General features: G+C 34.2%; 1 protein-coding gene, 1 long non-coding RNA gene and 8 other non-coding genes across 10 annotated transcripts; 6 read left to right on the forward strand and 4 right to left on the reverse strand.

Annotated features, from left to right (window-relative positions):
- Positions 1-113: 113 nt before the first annotated feature.
- TRNAE-UUC (transfer RNA glutamic acid (anticodon UUC)) lies at positions 114-185 on the reverse strand. The gene has a single exon. It is a non-coding gene; the product is annotated as a tRNA-Glu (tRNA).
- Positions 186-600: 415 nt separating this feature from the next.
- On the forward strand, positions 601-672 carry TRNAE-CUC (transfer RNA glutamic acid (anticodon CUC)). The gene has a single exon. It is a non-coding gene; the product is annotated as a tRNA-Glu (tRNA).
- Positions 673-1,774: 1,102 nt separating this feature from the next.
- On the forward strand, positions 1,775-1,847 carry TRNAF-GAA (transfer RNA phenylalanine (anticodon GAA)). Its single transcript has one exon. It is a non-coding gene; the product is annotated as a tRNA-Phe (tRNA).
- A 152-nt stretch (positions 1,848-1,999) lies between these two features.
- TRNAE-UUC (transfer RNA glutamic acid (anticodon UUC)) lies at positions 2,000-2,071 on the reverse strand. Its single transcript has one exon. It is a non-coding gene; the product is annotated as a tRNA-Glu (tRNA).
- A 756-nt stretch (positions 2,072-2,827) lies between these two features.
- TRNAE-CUC (transfer RNA glutamic acid (anticodon CUC)) lies at positions 2,828-2,899 on the reverse strand. The gene has a single exon. It is a non-coding gene; the product is annotated as a tRNA-Glu (tRNA).
- A 208-nt stretch (positions 2,900-3,107) lies between these two features.
- TRNAE-CUC (transfer RNA glutamic acid (anticodon CUC)) lies at positions 3,108-3,179 on the forward strand. The gene has a single exon. It is a non-coding gene; the product is annotated as a tRNA-Glu (tRNA).
- Positions 3,180-3,825: 646 nt separating this feature from the next.
- On the forward strand, positions 3,826-3,897 carry TRNAE-UUC (transfer RNA glutamic acid (anticodon UUC)). Its single transcript has one exon. It is a non-coding gene; the product is annotated as a tRNA-Glu (tRNA).
- A 214-nt stretch (positions 3,898-4,111) lies between these two features.
- TRNAM-CAU (transfer RNA methionine (anticodon CAU)) lies at positions 4,112-4,183 on the forward strand. Its single transcript has one exon. It is a non-coding gene; the product is annotated as a tRNA-Met (tRNA).
- A 9,637-nt stretch (positions 4,184-13,820) lies between these two features.
- Positions 13,821-15,862, reverse strand: Or56a (Odorant receptor 56a). Its single transcript, XM_068291370.1, has 5 exons — positions 15,131-15,862; positions 14,855-15,070; positions 14,684-14,785; positions 14,111-14,263; positions 13,821-13,976 (listed from the first exon to the last, which is right to left on the reverse strand). Exons 1-5 carry the CDS (start codon positions 15,860-15,862, stop codon positions 13,920-13,922), a joined length of 1,260 nt encoding a protein of 419 aa, XP_068147471.1. The 3' UTR covers positions 13,821-13,919.
- Positions 15,863-16,769: 907 nt separating this feature from the next.
- On the forward strand, positions 16,770-17,396 carry LOC137577902 (uncharacterized). The gene is made up of 2 exons (XR_011032501.1): positions 16,770-17,017; positions 17,074-17,396. It is a non-coding gene; the product is annotated as an uncharacterized lncRNA (long non-coding RNA).
- The last annotated feature ends 1,499 nt before the right edge of the window (positions 17,397-18,895 follow it).

Here is an 18,895-nt window from a genome sequence, read left to right on the forward strand (position 1 = left end):
TACTGCTGCAGTTTATTTTATTCTTTCAATTGTTTTCAACCAAAAAAAAAAATAAACTAAAGCAAACAGGTGAGCGAAATAGGAGAAAAGACTGCACAGAAAAAAAAAGTTACTTCCCATACCGGGAATCGAACCCGGGCCTTCTGGGTGAAAGCCAGATATCCTAGCCACTAGACCATATGGGATATGTTTGACTCGGCGCCCTATGTATAATTTGATAGCTGCATAAAAAACTAAAATGATTCATAAGTAAAGTCAAATGAATATATGTTTATAAGCAAAGTAATTTGTTTACAAATAATGACGACTTTTTCAAATTTTTCAAAATTGAGTATATCAGAGTATAATGAAATTAATATATAAGACTCTTAATTCTAATATAGAATATTAAATTAAATTTGCAGAAATATTAAATTTTATTTTAAGATTTTAACGTCAAGGACCCTTTAACTGTCATCAATTAATTATTTATATAAAATCTTTGGATCCATCCATCCAGCAGTGCTTTAAATGACTATAAATTAACAGTATAAATAACAAATAGAGGATGAACATTCAGGTTTTACGTTGAATTTGTTATTAGACCCAATCCTCCGCAAGTCCCATATTGTCTAGTGGTTAGGATATCCGGCTCTCACCCGGAAGGCCCGGGTTCGATTCCCGGTATGGGAAACTTTTTTCCACTCTTTTGCCTATTTTTGTATTATTTATTGCAAACTTTTTGTATATTTATTTTTATTTGCAATCTATTCTAAACGGACAATAAGCTAAAATTATCAAAGGTCTAAATGGCAGGTCAAGTGGGTGACTTCTTTTCAGAGGTCTAATCTGCATGCTGTATAATAGGTTTGTCTACTTGAAAGGTACTGAACGCCATTTCTGAATGCCAATTCTGCATAGAAGCTAAATATAGATAGAAGTTATTGATCGAAGCGATTAAAAGAGTCCGACAGTCTTTAAAATTTCAGTAAGAACAACTTGTTCGTAGACAAACAGAAAAATGATGGATTCTTAACATATTTTTTATGTTTTGAGACAGTTTTAATATGTTAATTTATAGCTTTGGGTTGGATTTTATGTAAGCCGTTTTTGACGCGTGTTAGAAATGTTATGCAGAACATAAATAAAGGTTAAGAAGATTTTTCGACAAGTTAAAGCGCTAAAATGTTATAGCGTTGATAAGATCTGACCTGCCATCGAATCTTCGAAACTTGTATTTTTCTAAAATCCTCTTTTTTCTCTTTCTTTCCTTTTTTCATTATATCTCGAAAACTACATATCCTATAGACTTGAAACTTACAGGAAATGAATGGCTAAGAGCTAAACTAGGATATTTCAGAATGACACTTGTAATTAGGATTTTTTATAACCCAAAAAAGGACCAAATAAAGTGTGTATTCATAACTATATATAATTGTTGTATAAAATTAAAAGAAAAATGTTGTAGTTTCAACTTTTTTAAACATTTTTAATTTGTTTCCACTGTACAGTCCCTTGACTGTAAATTGAAATTTTTTCTTAAATTGGAGACACTTCATTGCCTCACAAGAAAACGATACTTTTTATCAAACCAGCATAACTACGTATTTCCTTTATTTTTCTTCGCCTAATATTACAAAACATTACCAAAACTTCACATAAATCAGAATTTACAAATAACAAAATTATTTCTCACAATTTTTGCTGCCTCTATATGTTAGTCAGTCAGTAAGTTTATTTAGCTCAAAAAGCTTGGAGGCAGACAGGATGACTATTTGTCACTAACTTAGCATGTGCCGAAATAGCTCAGTTGGGAGAGCGTTAGACTGAAGATCTAAAGGTCCCCGGTTCAATCCCGGGTTTCGGCATTACGGATAATTTTTTTGTCTCTTTTCTTCAAAAATTTATTTTCAATTGTTAAAAATGTTTAGATGCTGCACATTTCAAGGAATGCAATAGAATTACCTGCATTAAGGTGTTAGATGACAATATTTATTTTAATAAACTAAAAAAAAGATACTTCCCATACCGGGAATCGAACCCGGGCCTTCTGGGTGAAAGCCAGATATCCTAGCCACTAGACCATATGGGATATGTTCATTTTGTAGACAAATTGCCAGTTTGATAGCAAGGCATATGCGGGTTAAAATTAGAATTGATCATTATACAGTCAAGACTCTCATAGGCGAACAACCGACCGAAAGTTCTCTTCGTCAACCTTTTGATCTGCCTAAAAAAGATTTCAATGTTTTGTTTTTTGCTTTACAAAAAAGAAAGTTTACTCATTGAAATGTTTTCTAATTTGGCACATGATTTTAATTGGTCTTGAAATAATTTTTTATTAAAAATTGTTTCGGATTCGCTTGTTGTATTTTAAAATTCAGATCGTAATATAAAACTCCTATTAGCTTTCTCAAAAACGTGAAGTGCGATCCTAATAATTTTTTTTATCAAAAAATCTTTTTTCAAATTTTTATATTGTCAAAGAGATTTGCGTTCACCTTCTGCCATTAATGGGTTCGGTGATAATACAGTTGGACCTCGATTATCCGATTCTATGATGATGTGTCTCATTTATTGCTAACTAAAACTGGGCAGCGCCGAATTCGTTTTATTATTTTGGAAAAAGAAATTTCGTTTGAAATCACGGATACTGGGATCAGTTACTGGGATCCCGCTGTATAGTAATTTCTTGGAAAAATTAAAAACCGCAGAAAAAAAATATACGAAATTTTGTATTTTAGCATAAGGCTTAAAGTGTTTAATCTACCTGCATACTTTTGGTTGTGTTTAACTATAAGATATAATGGCTTAAAATACTTAAAAAAAAACGTTTTAGTTCTCAAGCTTCCCATACCGGGAATTGAACCCGGGCCTTCCGGGTGAGAGCCGGATATCCTAACCACTAGACAATATGGGAGATGCTTCTACGACGGCCAAATTTAAATTCCCACGATCGCTTTAATTCTAGTTTTCGGTTTTGATCCAAGAATCAAATTTAAAATTGTTAAACATCTATTTTTGTATCATCCAATAAAAAAGAATAAATTTATTCTTCGTTTTCATGATGATGGCTTAATTTGGAATGCTGAATCTGAAATACGCATTTTGGCCACCACGACGCTAAGTCCCATATTGTCTAGTGGTTAGGATATCCGGCTCTCACCCGGAAGGCCCGGGTTCGATTCCCGGTATGGGAAAATTTTTTTGTTTATTTTTTTTTTTTGCAAATTTCTTCAGCATCAAAAAAGTTTTTTTGTTTTCTAAAAGTTAACCAACATACACTAGCGAATTGATGGATTTTCTCATGATTTCTTCATATATACTACATATGTATGTATGTACTTTATTCCTTTTCGATATTATTTGATAACTAACGTAAAACCAAAGGTTTTGTGAGTTCCACGAAGGGATTCGTGAAAATCATAATATATTAAAATTGGCGTGACATTATTAGCAGTTGGCAAAAGAATGCGTCTTAAAGATTTAATCCATTTCGTTATATAACAACATTTTTTAATTTATTCACTTAAAAATTTTACGAGAGTAGTGGGCATTTCTTTTCAGGATTTAAAAAATTTCTGTTCACATATCGATTATGATTAAATGGGCATTTATAATTGAGCTCCGCGTACTGATTATAAATGACTCAAGCGCTGCTCGATCTTACAATTAGTTAGTACTTTAATGTTTTTGATCATTAACGATTATCGACTACCAGATTTATCGTTTTAATTGTGCGTGATTCTTTTTAAGGCTTATTGAATGAAGTAAAAAATTTAAACATTTTCTTATTCATTATGGGTCCTGATAATAAAATTGATTTTTGGTAAAGATACAAACATATCCCATATGGTCTAGTGGCTAGGATATCTGGCTTTCACCCAGAAGGCCCGGGTTCGATTCCCGGTATGGGAAGTAATTTTTTTGCCCTTATTATTTTTTGTTATCTTATATTCAGTAAAAGGTTTGAGAATATTTGTCTGTTATTTTTTGTTGTTAAAATCAGATGCTTTGTTTTATTTAGCTGCAAATATATACAATAGTTAAGGTTAAGTTTTCTATGATTCACCAAAGTCGCTACTCTGACATGCTTTTGACATCTAGAGTTTCTGACACGATGTGCACAACAAGCAGAGTGGCGCAGTGGAAGCGTGCTGGGCCCATAACCCAGAGGTCCGAGGATCGAAACCTTGCTCTGCTATTATAAAGTAATAAGAAAGTCTGTGTGTTAGCTTCTTTTTTTTCATAGAAAATATATTTAACAAGATTGACATAAATCGGAAATATGTAAAGATCATTAGCATTAGCTTAAATATAGACTACAGACAAATGTATGTATATCTAATATAAACTGTTACAAATGTGGGCGGCGTATGGAATGTGTATGATGTGTGTTTCTCCCATTGTCATTATCACATGGAATTTGTATGTTTTTTTTCTACTATTTTTGTCATTGTAATTCCCAAACAGTTCTGGCTATGGACTGCTGTAGACGAGATCGCTTGCTCTGAAACGATTGTCATTAGTAGTGGTAGACTGACGTTCTACCCAAATACTAAAAAGGCCAATTGATGTTAAAAAATTATGACTCTTGTGTGATTATAATTTTATTACCACGGTTCTGACGGGGTTGCTCCTGCCTAGAATTGTCGGTTTAACTGATGGTCTTTCCCAACTAATGTCGGAAACTTTTTAAACTAATCAATATGAAATAATATTTGGAAAAACAAGACACTTCGATGCCGAGTTGTAGCTTGCACTTTTTCCTTTCTCCTTCAGAATGTGACGTATATTGCCAGTGCAGCGAAAATTTTCTCCCGTTATCTATCTTTTCATTTTATTGATAAAAACCCATGCAAGAGGCCTCGCTTCTGTCTCTACATACGAACCACACGGTCTGGTCTTCATTTGTATTGATGTGAGCCGGCCGGCTTTTTTTTTTTTTGTTTGTTCCTTTGGAGTGGCGGGGATGGCTGAATGGATGTCCTGTCCGTGACCGTGGCAACGAAATCATCAAACTGTCTGTGTTGAGAGTAAAGTTTCGGTTTTCGTTTGCCTCTCTTATTTTTTTTTCTTTCTTTTTTTTTTTTTTGGCAAAAATTTACATAAAAATCGCATTACACTTAACATCCACTTTGCTAAACGAAGCGCATGAAAGCGGGCGCCAACCCCGTGGTTTGAGTCCTTTTCGACTCTTCGACTGTGCTTTTGTAAGCCGTGGTCTCCCATGTGTGAGTGTGTGTGCATATCGAGTGGTTGGGTGGCAATGGGGGAGATTGGTTGTATGGTTTTTTGGGTGATGTATGTATACTTTTAGTTATGATGTGTGTATGTGCTTGTGAACTTTGGGGCGCCTCGTTGCAAGCAGTTCAGTTTGAAGTGCAGCCTACGAAAAAACCAACAAAATTAAATTAAAACGCTTTTCCAAATAAAAAAATTGGCAAAAAATGCAATGTTTCAAAAAAAATTGTTGATACTTTAACTCACTCGAGCCTTCCATTTCAAGATCCATCTATGCTTTTGAGCAAACAAATCCAATTAGTCCTTTTTTTCTGGCCATTTTTTGTTAAAAGATAGCACAGAAATGCACTGACATCTAGAGACCGGAATATTCTTTCAGTGAAATTGGACATACATACGTACATAACTCAAAATATCTAGTGACTAGAAATGAGTATACTTTGCATTAGATTTAAATTTAGAAACACAAATACAATGTGAAGTTCGTTATAGTCACTATTTGGAGGTCAAGATACACTTTTTTTTACATTTTTATGTACACATAAGTATCCTATACATTTCTAGGATTTGTTCTTCTCATAAGATATATTGTCTTTGTTTAGGCGATAGATAAAAATATAAAAAGAAATGTGCCAAATTTTAAAAATCCATTCGAAATTAAACGGATGAGTAAGAGCTATACATACATACATACATATGTAGATATTACTTAGGTACGATTTTGGTTTTTGAATTTTAATACTCATTTTCTCGCCTTTCAAGTAATTTAATAAAGAAATTTTCCCTCTAACAAACTAGTAATTGTATTTCAATAGTGACCCATTTTAACAAGAAGCCCCTAATTTTGGATCAGCAATAGATGAGCTATGTATGAACTTTTTTTCTTGAAGTAGGTACAAAAGTTAATAAATTTTCTGTTGTGTTATTTAAATGAGATACAACTTAGATAGATTCCAACGCATGACTTAATGGGAAATTACTTATCCACCTTTTTTATACCATGCACCCATAGGGTGAAATATAAACACAAAATGAAATATTTAAGTACAAACAACAAGTACGAAATACATATTATTTATCCAGTAATACTAGTAATTCATTGTGGTTGATTAAAGATTCTCGATGACTCTTTTGTATCTTTGAATAGATTTGTACATACAGTTGTGTTCAAAAGTATAGTACAACATTCATATTAATTTTTCAACATGACAAACATTAAAAATTAAATATTTATTTCATATTTTTTAAAGAAAAGGATATAAAGATAAGAATAGTGATTATATTCCGTTTGTTTTACATTGGTTGGTTACAAAGAAGTCAATTTAATTTAATTTAAAAGTGATTTTTTGAGTTCTTCTTACTTAATAATGTCTAATACTTTGTTGTATAGCCTTTTTTTTAAATTCCGGCATCGCATCTCCGTATCATGGAATCGATGAGGTCCTGATGGGTCCTGACAACGCTTCAAGGGGATTTGCGACCATGCTTCCTGAACTAATTGCTCAGCCAAAGCTGAGCTTTTTATACCATACACCCATAGGGTGAAATGGTATATTAAAGTCGCCAAAATGTATGTAACAGGCAGAAGGAAGCTTCTCCGACCCTATAAAGTATATATATTCTTGATCAGGATGAATAGCCGAGTCGATCTAGCCATGTCCGTCTGTCCGTCCGTCCGTCCGTCCGTCCGTCCGTATGAACACGCAGATCTCGGAGACTATAAGAGCTAGAGCCACCAAATTTGGTATGTATACTCGTGTAGTATGCACATATTCAGAGTTAATTGGAATTTCGGCCACGCCCCCTTACGCCCCCAGGAATCACATAAAACTGTTTTTCTTAAAAAGTATAACAGCTAGAGACATCAAATTTGGTTTATATACTCGTTTAGTTGGCGCGCAGAAACTAATTGTTTAAACTTTTTGCCACGCCCCCTTCTGCCCCCGGAATTTACATAAAACTGATTTTCTTAAAAACTATGACAGCTACCGACATCAAATTTGGTATGCAGACTAGTTTAATAGACGCGCAGAAACTGGCTATTTAAAAATTTTGCCACGCCCACTTCCGCCCCCGCAAATCAAACAAAACTGATTTTATCAAAAACAAACAAAGCTAAAGTCACCAAATTTAGTATGTATACTGGCTTAGTATTCGCGCAGAGTATATATATTTTCATATTTTGCCACGCCCACTTCCGCCTCCATAATTAAGAAAAAACCGATTTTCTCCTGTAGTTTTTTGACTATTGCATTCAAATTCGGCAGACTAATTAATCTTATCTATTTCTACAAAACTACCAAATTTTATTGAAATCGGACAAGAAACATGCAAAATATGAGTATGAACGTATTTTACTACGCGGTCCACAAGGCCAGAATTGGCCGTTGGCTAGTAGCGGCGCTAGAGTGCTCGTGTGTTCGTAGAGTGAGCGAGATAGCACATACTATGAAACATGTAAAAACAATTTAATAGACATACATATGTACATTTGGTTTTCGAAATTTAAAAAAATTTGTTTCACCTGGTGTATGGTATACCCGAGTCGACGAGTCGACTTACTTGCTTCATTTTTGATGGGTTTGATGTTGCCACAACTCGTTTAACATCTCCCTATGAGTCCTCGATCAAATTAAGATCTGGGGACTGGCCATAGCATAAAAGTGCATAACTGGAGAGTGCATAACTGTTTTCCAACCATTTGAATTTTACCGTTTTGTCGAATAGTTTCAAGTCATTTTTTTACCCAAAAGAGAATAGATAGAGAAATATTGTTGTTATTTTCAAACGGTTTTCAGCGTTATATGCAATTCAATTTGAGAGCATCATCATACCAAAGTCTATTGGATTAGACTCCCATATGTCCTTTGGTATTGGCCTTACCTCCATTAAATTTTGTTTGCTTTTATTTCTGCTAGTAAAAAACTCAATTTTCTGACACAAATATTATTATAAAATTGCTTCAGGTCCTAGGTTTACATAGTTTACAGTTTTCCTTTAGGAAAGTGCAAAAATTTTGTTCCTTTAATACGGCTATGAAATATGTTCATAAACGCCTTTTGGAGGATCGTAGTGAAACATATGGAATATAAAATATATTTACATTTGGCTACCACATCTTGGAATCAATATACTAACAATATGAGAAAGTTACGTCTTATGTTTCACCGGAGTGATTAAAAAAGAACGAGAAATTTAACATTGTTCCCCAATAATTGTCCTGGAGTGCCTAACTACCAACTTTTTCTAACCCAATGTAGTTTCAAACCATATAACATGTCGAATACTTGCCTACAATTGAAACATTTTTTGAAGTACATACATCAAGATTATTTATTGTTAAAGAGAAAAGGCAATGCAACTATTTCTGCATTAGACATACCAATGTCAATGTAAAGTGCATAAATCAGGCATTCCAATTCCCGACATAGAACTCTTTTATTTCTTTGAATGTTGTTTTATATAGAAATTCTTAGAGGGCAAAAAACTAAATGGAACTCTAATATTGAGACCCTTCTGCTCCCGTTTCCCATTTGGCTAAATATTTAACTGGCTACGTGTGTACTTTCAAAGAGTTTTTGGTTCCACAACCGCCACCACCCCTGAAGATAGCATGCGAGGGCGTGGTATGGAATGGGATGGGGGGGATGAGGGGGTCAGTCAGTTGACGCTGTTGTTTTCATAAGTTGCTGCTGCCGTTTGTTGCATTTGTTTTGGCATGTTTATTGCACTGTCAACGACAAATGCATGGAAAAGTTTTTCAAAGCTAACCCAACTCGGTAAAGTTGACATATACACACGAAGAGAGACAGAGAGAGCCCTGCGTGTATGGTCCGCATTCGGGACCCACTCCAATTCAACTTCATTTTACTCCCTTTGACCGACCGTAACTGTTAATGTGTTTGAAGTCAAATTGTTTCCAGTCACGTGACCCTACCACGAGCAGCTCTAGGAGCCACCACCACCGCCACCTTCACTACCAGCACCACCCACTATCGTAGCCAACTGTGAACACACAACAACTTTATTCATGATTAATCAGTTGCATTTAAATATGTATTATAGCCTGGGCGGGGCTCTGTTACTCCTCCAGAAAGAGAGACAGAGAGAGAAGGAGAAAACAAGACATGGAGAGCTATAGTTTCTAGCTGGCTAAGGTTGAGTGCATTTTTCTGACCATCATTAGATGTGTGTGTGTCCGTCCTTCGTCCTTCTCCATGTGCTTTATGATTAATTTGTAACAATATGGTATTCAAAATTTAACTACAACTTCATTTTTATATTGCGACGCTTTATGGCGCTGAAGAACAAATCGCCGTGCGTTAATTATTTTTAATAACCATCCACATAACAGCTGGGCCAAGTCACGCGTTTGTCGTTTTAACTATGGGCATAAATATTTAATGGCCAAAACGCTTAACTTGGCCAACTGTGTAAAAAAAGCTAGAGCTGCAGGCAAAATCCAAGCTATTGGCTATTTACGTATTTTAAATTGTTTCTAAATGTGCATTTAGCAAGCTGTTACAGTTGCTATTAATACCAACAAAGTTGGAAACAACATTATTTCCCAGACTCCTGATTCTGGCAAATATATAATGTACCTAAATATAAAACCTAAGCCTTTTTCTAACTGGATTTTCTTGCAAATACCTGGGGATATTGTTCAAAATAGTCTGAGAAAGCTTTTAAAAAAAAGCGGGATCTTATAATATCTATTTAGATCATCTGAAGTCGATTAACCCAATGACTATCCCACATATGCCTATCTAATGGTATTGAATGTGAAACAGTTTATTTTTGTTATTTTTTTTAGAAAAATGTGAAAGTTATTCTTACAATTAGACAAAATGTCTCAATGTAGGAGAAATGCAGAATTCAAACAATGTTTTTTCGACTTAAGGTGTGGGAATATTTAAATCAAGTGCCTATCTAGTTTCTCGATAAGTCTTTAAGTCAAAAGTTCACTCGAGGTCATTTTCTGTTATAAACTAACATTAGTTTAGCAGTTTAGTAAAAGTAAATAAAGATATAGGTTCGGAAATTTGTATACTTAGTGCTCCATGATTCGGTATCTTAGAATGAATATTTAACAATTGAAATGTACATAAAAGTTGTTTAAAATCTTCCACAAAAAAATTAAGGAAACTGTCGTAAATATAGCAAATAAAACCGAAATCGCTGGGAAATAAAATATTTTTCGTCCAATACTGTATTTTGGAATGATTGTTTTTTACAGTCGATATCTAAAGAAAAATTTGATCTTCAAGTTGCTACCTAAATTATTATATCATACAGGTATATCTTAAGATTCCTTTATATTTTGCATTTAACCATGATAAATGTAGACTTTTTGAAATATTTAAATACAAATATGTATGTATATGAAAAAAGCGTAGAATAAAGTTTGCGCCGAAGATACTCTAAAGTTCGAATATCATAACTTTTAAAGTACGGTCCTTCCATGAGAGTGATAAACAATTGCTTCATACGTAATACGTGGATGTGTTTTTTTTAATCATTTTCTTTTTCTTTGAACTTCATTTACCTCCCGTTTGTTGTAATCAAGATGACAAAAAAAAAATATTGCCAAGTATTGTTATCGTGAGGAAATTGTATTGTAAAATATTCATTACATGTGTGCAGGAAATTTTAATTTTTGCAAAAACTGCAGAAGACAAAGAGGGGTGACTCTACCCAACCCCCACCGACCATCCACCCATCGACCGAAACGCATGCATACTTGCATATTCACCCAACTGAAGGGCCACAATACACACCCCCCAAGAGGAGAGTTTGAGGGGTTGGAGGGAGGTCGAGAGCATAACCATTCATTGTGTTTAATGAACACTCTCACATATCATAGCCCATTACTCGTGCATTATGTAATGTCATAAATAATCGCACGAACGCCACACAACACAGCACACACAAAAAAAAAAAAAAAAAAAAACACTCCGAGTGAAAACCATAAAAAATTTGCCAATATTGCTAAAAATACCGGCAACAGATGTCGACCAATTTGGCATGCGGTTGTATTTTTTTTTGTCTATTTCTATTTTCGTATTACCCTGATGAACCATGTCACTTTTAAATATAACTTGTTGAAAGAACAGTGGTTCTTTTTTTTTTTTACTAGACAAGCTGTATATATGGAGTAGAGTATTTTAGTTCATATTCTTTTAACTTCAAATTGTTTCACTCTAACTTGTTATTGTTATTATATTTTGCATTTTACAATAGTAGATCGAAATTCTTTAATTATCTGAGTAGTTCTCCACTAAATTTTCCATTCTAAAAAATTTGATCTTAAAAACTATGATAGACTATTTAAGAAAATAGTTTAAAGTCTACTGAAAGTCTACTATACTCACAATCAGACAGTTGTACATAGATCCTCAAAATTTTAATAAAAAATTAAGGATTTTATAAAATATTTTGGTTACCATTAAAAGAAAACAATCTCTATAATTTGTAACTTTATTTTTATTAAATAATATCAAAGAATAGGTAAATATTTTGAAAATTTAACCTTAACAGTTAAAAAAATATGTATGTAAGTATGTATATGTGTATATTTATTTTCAAATTTCCAAAGTTGTTTAGTGTCAAGTACATTTTTTTATGTTCTAAGTGAAACTCTTAGAAACTTTTAATAGAATTATATTAAGAGTGCATTTTGTTTTACAGATTACATTTACTAAATGAGATGATAAGATAAGTTTTTTTTTTTTGAGCATCTTTTATTGGAGTTTTTGTAAAAACAAAACTGCCTGAAAGAATAATTTTTCAAAAAAATTGCTCTATATTACAATTCAAATATTAACGAACTTGACCATGCACTTATATTTTGTCCATCATATTTACGAATAAAGCATTTGCCATATTTTATTAACTTCATTATTATTCTAGGCATAATTTAAAAGGAATTTACAAAATATCAATGAGTACATTTTTGTTAAAATGCATAATATCTTAGATTTTGAATTTGCATCTAAAATAAGAACAATTTCAGCACAAAAGTATGCTATGGGAAGTGAAAGAATTTTCTGTTTTTAATTTTAAAGAATTATTGGAATGTCTTGCATCTAACAAATAGTTTTTAATTATTGTTTGTAAACAAAAAAAAATCTTTGATTATCCATAGTATACTTTTGGGTGCACATTTTCCAACCGTAGACCACCTGATTTTACAAAATCGGTGTTCATATTCATATTCTCAAATTAGAGTCACCAAGAATCACTTCAGAGAGCAAGTAAATTGTCGAAAGTTAAGTTGAGGCCAATATTTTAAGTTATTTGATTTTAAATTAAGTGTATAAATATAATTTTGAAACAGTTTTTGAAATTAAAAATGCAACTTTCTCTCATCTAAAAGCTATATAACCATATGGTCGCCAAAAAGTGTAATAAGAAATGATTTGCTCGAGACAAAGGGACAAAACATTTATTTTCCGTATCGCTGAAAGGGTCAACTAATACATATATTTTAATACCTGAACAAGAACAACTTACTTGCTAAGTGAATGAGTGATACTTATCGGCTGAAAGACAACCCTTTTCACGCTGTTCCCGAACGAACCGTTCGGCACCCTGATCCGCCCTCACCTGCATATCCTCTTTGCTCAACATTCGCTTAACCCTCAATCTCGCGATGATTCGAATGAATACTAACCCACCCATTAATACTCATTAGTATACGCATTTGGTTTTTGTCTTTTTTTTTTTTGTTTGTCTGTTGTCGTCGTCTCTTTGTGGGATATACACATGCATGGGCTATAAGGACATTTCGGTTGCCCATTTTATCCGCCATTTAGCCACTTTGTGCTTAATCCCCAGGACGGAAAACGGAACCGCAACAATATGCGTGTTTATTATTGTTGTACCTTTTTGGTTTTTCCTTTTTTTTTCCAGAAGTTGCGCTTGAGTTAGGGTTCTCTATACTCTTAATATTATTAAAAAAAATACACCCTGGGGTATAGAGACTAGCAACAACAACAATTCGGTTTGTTTTGGCTAGTTGTGTCGTTCTGGTGGTGGCAGACGCATTAATTTCTATTCTACCCCCATCTCGAATGATGGCTTTTCAGTTGTCTTTGCTTAAAGCACTCCACTCCCCCCGTCATCATCCCAGACAATTAGATAAAAAAGTAAAGCACACGAGGGTGTTGGGCTTGGGTAAAAAGTGCAAAAATCGTTTTATATCCATTGAAAGAAACTACAGGACACACACATTCGTTCATTCATTCTCCTGGTTGGTGTTGTCATTCTCGTGCATTGCCAGTGACAGGGCGAAGTGATAAATGATGTTTGCTTGTTACTTGCATTGGCTTTTTGAATACGTCGAAAGACTGAGACGGAGACGGAGACGGCCACGGAAACGGAGATGTAGAGAGAGTGAGGCACAGGCACGTTTATTTGCGCTGTAAAATGGTTTAGCATTTTCTTGACTTGTCCTCTTATCCTCATTCACATCCTTGTCCTTGTCCATATACCAGTCGGTTGTCTGTCCTGTTTCTGTTTGGTATTGTTTCCACTTTTTTTTTTTTAGTGAGCTTGAAAATGAATTGCATGGCATGTTTACTGTCATGTTAGCCGAACGAGTTGACAAGCGCCTCGGCGCATTTGATTAGCCCCAGGAAGAAGGCTTGCTATCATCATCATCATGAACATCTACAAGTTTTATGCAAGGGGTATCTCTAATACAAATGGGAGCTACGCAAGAGATTGAAATAGCTGTAAGCGCCACGCATAATCTGAAAGAAAGAAGCAAAAACAAATGATTTGAGAAAGAGAGAGAGAGAGAGAGAGAGAGAGAGAGAGAGAGAGAGAGAGAGAGAGAGAGAGAGAGAGATAGAGAGGGATATGGGCCAATTGGTTGACTCTTTACATCAATGAACGTTCTCAGATTCAAATCGACCAGCAGAGCTCGCATTTTCAAGGGCCTCTGGGCATGCATCATTACAAAGAGCAGGGTCTTCTGTACGGTCAGACTGAAATCGAACCATTCGCATGAATAAAAACCAAAGGACAATTCATCGTGCTGTAGAAACAAGAGAAAGAAAGAAAAAAAAAAATGTCAAACGAATTGATATGTATGTATGTATGTATGTATGTATGTACTTTCTATGTTATCAGAAGGAATGGCATTCCGATAGTTAATTTCTGGAAGAAGATAAAATGAAATTTCGTTTTTTTTCCAACTGCTAGACAAATGACTTAAGGGACTAGGATTAGCCTTAACGCCTGTTGTGATAGAAACCAGATTTCTTCTTATTTATTAAAGGTAAAGTAGGGAATGTCACTGAAGTTCGCAATAATTTCCCACTATAGGCATATCCATCAATTGCTTCTTTTGTGGAGATCATTACAAAGGTTTTTAAAACTATTCTTACAGTTTTTGGCCAGGTCATTTCCACACATTTTTGTCTACTTGGTAATAAATAACTAAATTGACACTTACACATTCAACAATTAAGGTGGCATGCCAATGATATAACCATAATATTGAAGCCATAACAAATAAATAGATGAAAATGAAAAAGTAATCCATTTTGCTAGGAGCCTGTAAATTTAAGGCAATTGCCTATAATTTTAACTGCATTAGAGAATACATTTTTTTTTAACAACTTACGCCAACCATAAGGGCAAAGAAAAGAAAACACATAAGAACCGAGAATATGATAAAATCGGCCATAACTGGAATACATATGAGATATTGTATTTGCTCAACAAAATTACGTATTCTCAACTGTTCCTGAATAAAACTTTTGCACAACTGCAGACGCCAATAATCGAGCTCGGCAATAGTCATCCGATCGATAATTAAATTTCGATTTAGGCGCTTGATCTAACATGAATGGAAGAATTATCTATTCGGTACGATTTTGTAGTTTAAAATGTTACTCACATCCATTTCCTGTGCTTGTTTGTTTAGTATTTGGAGCTTTAGATGTACATATTTCATTAGGCAAGTGATGAAAGTGTGCCACAATGGAATGGTTGTGATGCCCAATCCCAAGGCATACCAAGGACCCAGATATCCGATCACAAAGTTATCACACAACTCACCAAATGGAAAGAGTTTAAAGAGTAAAATAGGCTGAGCCTCTCCGCGTCGTACAGCGGGCATATTAAATACTGTTTGTGGAAGGTAAACAGTGCGGTAGAGGCAATCGGACCATGCCATTAAACCAGCCACCACCGACGGAACCCACAATATAAATGTAATCCTTCTCACATATTTTTGTGTGTGCTCCAGTAGTTGCAATTCCTTTTCATCGCAATCGATCATCAATCTCTGGATATCTTTATGGGCCAATCTCAGAATGTTCACTACCCTTTCCCGTTGCAAGTAAGCATTTAGAGTGGCTATCGAAACGGCGAAATATTGCACAGCTGTGGCACAACTTGTGGCTCCATCGTTAAGTTTTTCATACCCGCGGAATACTCGAGCCAACATCAGCATGCAACTCAACCAAATAGAAGCGGTTAATATGGTGCAACGTGCCAGAGATTTCCACGGTTTAATTTCCCTTCTTGATGCCACATACCCATACCATCGAAAACAACGTAAATGTATACAAAAGATTGGATTATCAAAAGTATCCGGGGATAGTAACAACTCGTTGACTTTATACATCTCAACTGGTAGTTTGGGTCTTATTTTACTAGGTTTTTATATGGTGACGATTGCCCGGGATTGGCCAATTAGTTGACCAGTTAAATGGTCTGTTGTTAAATTGCTAAAATTGACCTTTTAATTGTCATTAAACGTTTCTTTATTTAATTTGTTGGACAGGTGTAAGAGTTCTGTATGCTTGATATGAATACAGTCAACTTTGCAATGTTCTACTTAAATACTTGTTTGGGTACAACAACAACGTCTACGAAATATCGGATTAGTAAGAAAAACGGCCCTCTTTTATAAGCTTGTTCCAAAATCATGACGCCACTTTTAATCACCGCGTTCTTTTCAGTTCTTCTACTATGCTAAACAGCCGATTTTTCTTGTAAACCTTACCTTCTAATATAAGATGCCCCAGAGATTCCTGCAAGCTCTCCAAGTGTACTTTTAAATTTTCATGAAATAAATCAGAGATTTTATTTACCTAATTTGTGGGCTTTAGTTTTGTTAGTCTATGAGAAAATCAGTTTTATTATTTAAACTCAAGATCAAGATGCCTGTTACATATGTATGTATGTTCATTTTGGCAACTTTAATATACCATCTCACCCTATGGGTGCAAAATTACAAAGTTGAGTACAAGTTACGTCTTTACAAAACGCCCACAAAGATTCCAGGGCTAAAAGAATTATCAACGGAACAATAAATTTTTGCAGACAACAACTATATTCGAAAATCGTATTATTTCCAAGGATAGAATTATCAACGGTTCAATAATTAATTATTTACAGACAAAATTTTCAATTGCCTATACCAGAAAATCGAATTATTCATACAATTCGTTCCTTAAACCACTATCCAGAGAAATGAATATAAAATGCAACGATCAGGTTAAAGAAATCAGTAAAAATTAGAAGTTGATACAAACAATGATAGTCCCAACTCTATTGTTTGTTTCGTTTACGACCGTTATTGTGTCGTATTCCGAACCCGAAAATTTCGGGCCGGAACCTAGGGGTTTCGACTATTACAGCAAAATGTATTTGGGGTCCAATAATAGAAAGACCTTCTTTGCTGCCGATAGAGAGTGTAAGAGGCACGGTCTTTTATTAGTCACCATTCCAGAACAAAAGGATCAAATGCATCTTGAGAAGCTTTTAAATAACAAATGTACGTATGATTTATTAACTTTGCTGCATGTACAGAAAATTATGTTGTTGTTCTAGATCCAAAAAGTTGGCATTTATGGACGGGAGGTTTAAGTATGGCCATGAAGTTCCATTCCCCGTTTTTCTATTACTGGGCTCACAATGGTGAAAGATTAACCTATTCGTATTGGGCACCTAATGAACCTGGTCGTTATTCAGATCGAGGCATAGTTTTCGTATTAAATTTGTTTTTGTGGCGTTCTTTACCATATACTACTCTTCATCACTTTTACGCCAATAACTAGGAAGTAGAATTAATTAAATATAATTTAAAGCGAGTGTCAATTAACCTAGTTGCCTTAAAATGTAAAGAAAATAAAGGAATTTTCTTAGTTGTGTAATGCTCATTTTTCTGTCATGATATCTGTATGGTGCTATGTACATATGCTTATATGGCAGCATCACACTGAAAACTTTAGATGAGTTGCACGCCCATTAAACATTATCCGATCGGCCCAAAATTTTTTTGTAATTTTTTTTTAATTAAAAGGAAACTAAAAATGGGTGCCACTTGGTAAAATTTTAATTTTTGGTACCTACATTAAATTTTAATTGTGAAATAAATCAAACAAAAAAAAAAAAAACAAGGGGAACAGAGGGACAAAAGCAAAAAAAAGCGTTAGGTTGTCTTTCTTGCCCTGAAAGCTACGACATTTGTCCTCGTCGCTTGCCAGTATATCCGAATAAAAAGAATTTTCAAAGCTACAGAATTTCATTTCCTCATAATGCTGATTTTTGTATAAATGGTATACCAAGTCGAATTTTAGTTAACAAGTTCACGTCAGCGACAATGCACCACATTTGCTAGTTATTCTGTATCATGTTAAGCTAAATATGCAACGGGCTAGGATTGGAAATATATGGAGCACAGCCGAGATTATTTAGCCACTACAGCCGATATTATCTTCTCTCCCAAGTTAAAGGAGATTTCTATTATGCCGATTTTATATGCAAGAGACTTAATCCTAGCCACGCCGATGACATAATCTCCTATGGATTTTTCTCCAACTTACAACTAAAGGAAAAGAATGTGTGTATCTGAATGCGATTCGTGTAAATCAAGAAAATTATTTTTTTTGGTTCGTTAATGGTGAAAAATTTAATTACTCAAATTATAAATCTGGCCGTCCAAAATATATCGAAAAGGGTGCTGATTGTTTATCTGTCTGATTGTCTATTTTGGATGGATTAATTGGTATTGCATTGTATATGAATAAATAAATAATTTATTTGACCGCAATTTAAAACCATAGAAGTTGTTCTTATATATGTAATTAAGGCAAATGTTGCAAATGTTGTAAATAATTGTAGTACGTAAAATACACATTCAGTCCCAGTTTTGTATGTGTCGAAATCGAAAACAAACATCTTTTTAGACCAAGTGTAAATATATATTAATATTTTTTTTGTATGTCATAAATAATCTATGTATACATAGAAGTGTTTTCAAACTTGATTTCTGCTATATTATATTACGCGTAGATGATAAATTTCTACGATTCATCCAAGAATAATTAATGAGATAAATAACACAAATAAGTTGCTGTCTCACAGAGAAATTACAAAACTATTCGGTGTGCTCCTAGATTTGCCAACCGTTCAATGATATCTTCATAATGAATACTCAGCAGTGCTAGGTCGACCAATCTATTCTGTAGCATGGTTGTTCTTAGCCATGTTTTCAGACGCCGCAAGGTTGAAAAAGAGAAATCTGGATTGTCTTATGTTTCTCAACAGTACTGCCAGTGGCTCATTTCTCCTTTGACTCTCAGGTGCAAAAGTTTCTCTGGTTTGATGTCATATCCTTAACATTTTTTGAAAGCAATGAACATAATTGCAA

This window comes from Drosophila tropicalis, unplaced genomic scaffold, assembly GCF_018151085.1.
Source record: "Drosophila tropicalis isolate 14030-0801.00 unplaced genomic scaffold, ASM1815108v1 contig_593, whole genome shotgun sequence".
Taxonomy (NCBI): domain Eukaryota; kingdom Metazoa; phylum Arthropoda; class Insecta; order Diptera; family Drosophilidae; genus Drosophila; species Drosophila tropicalis.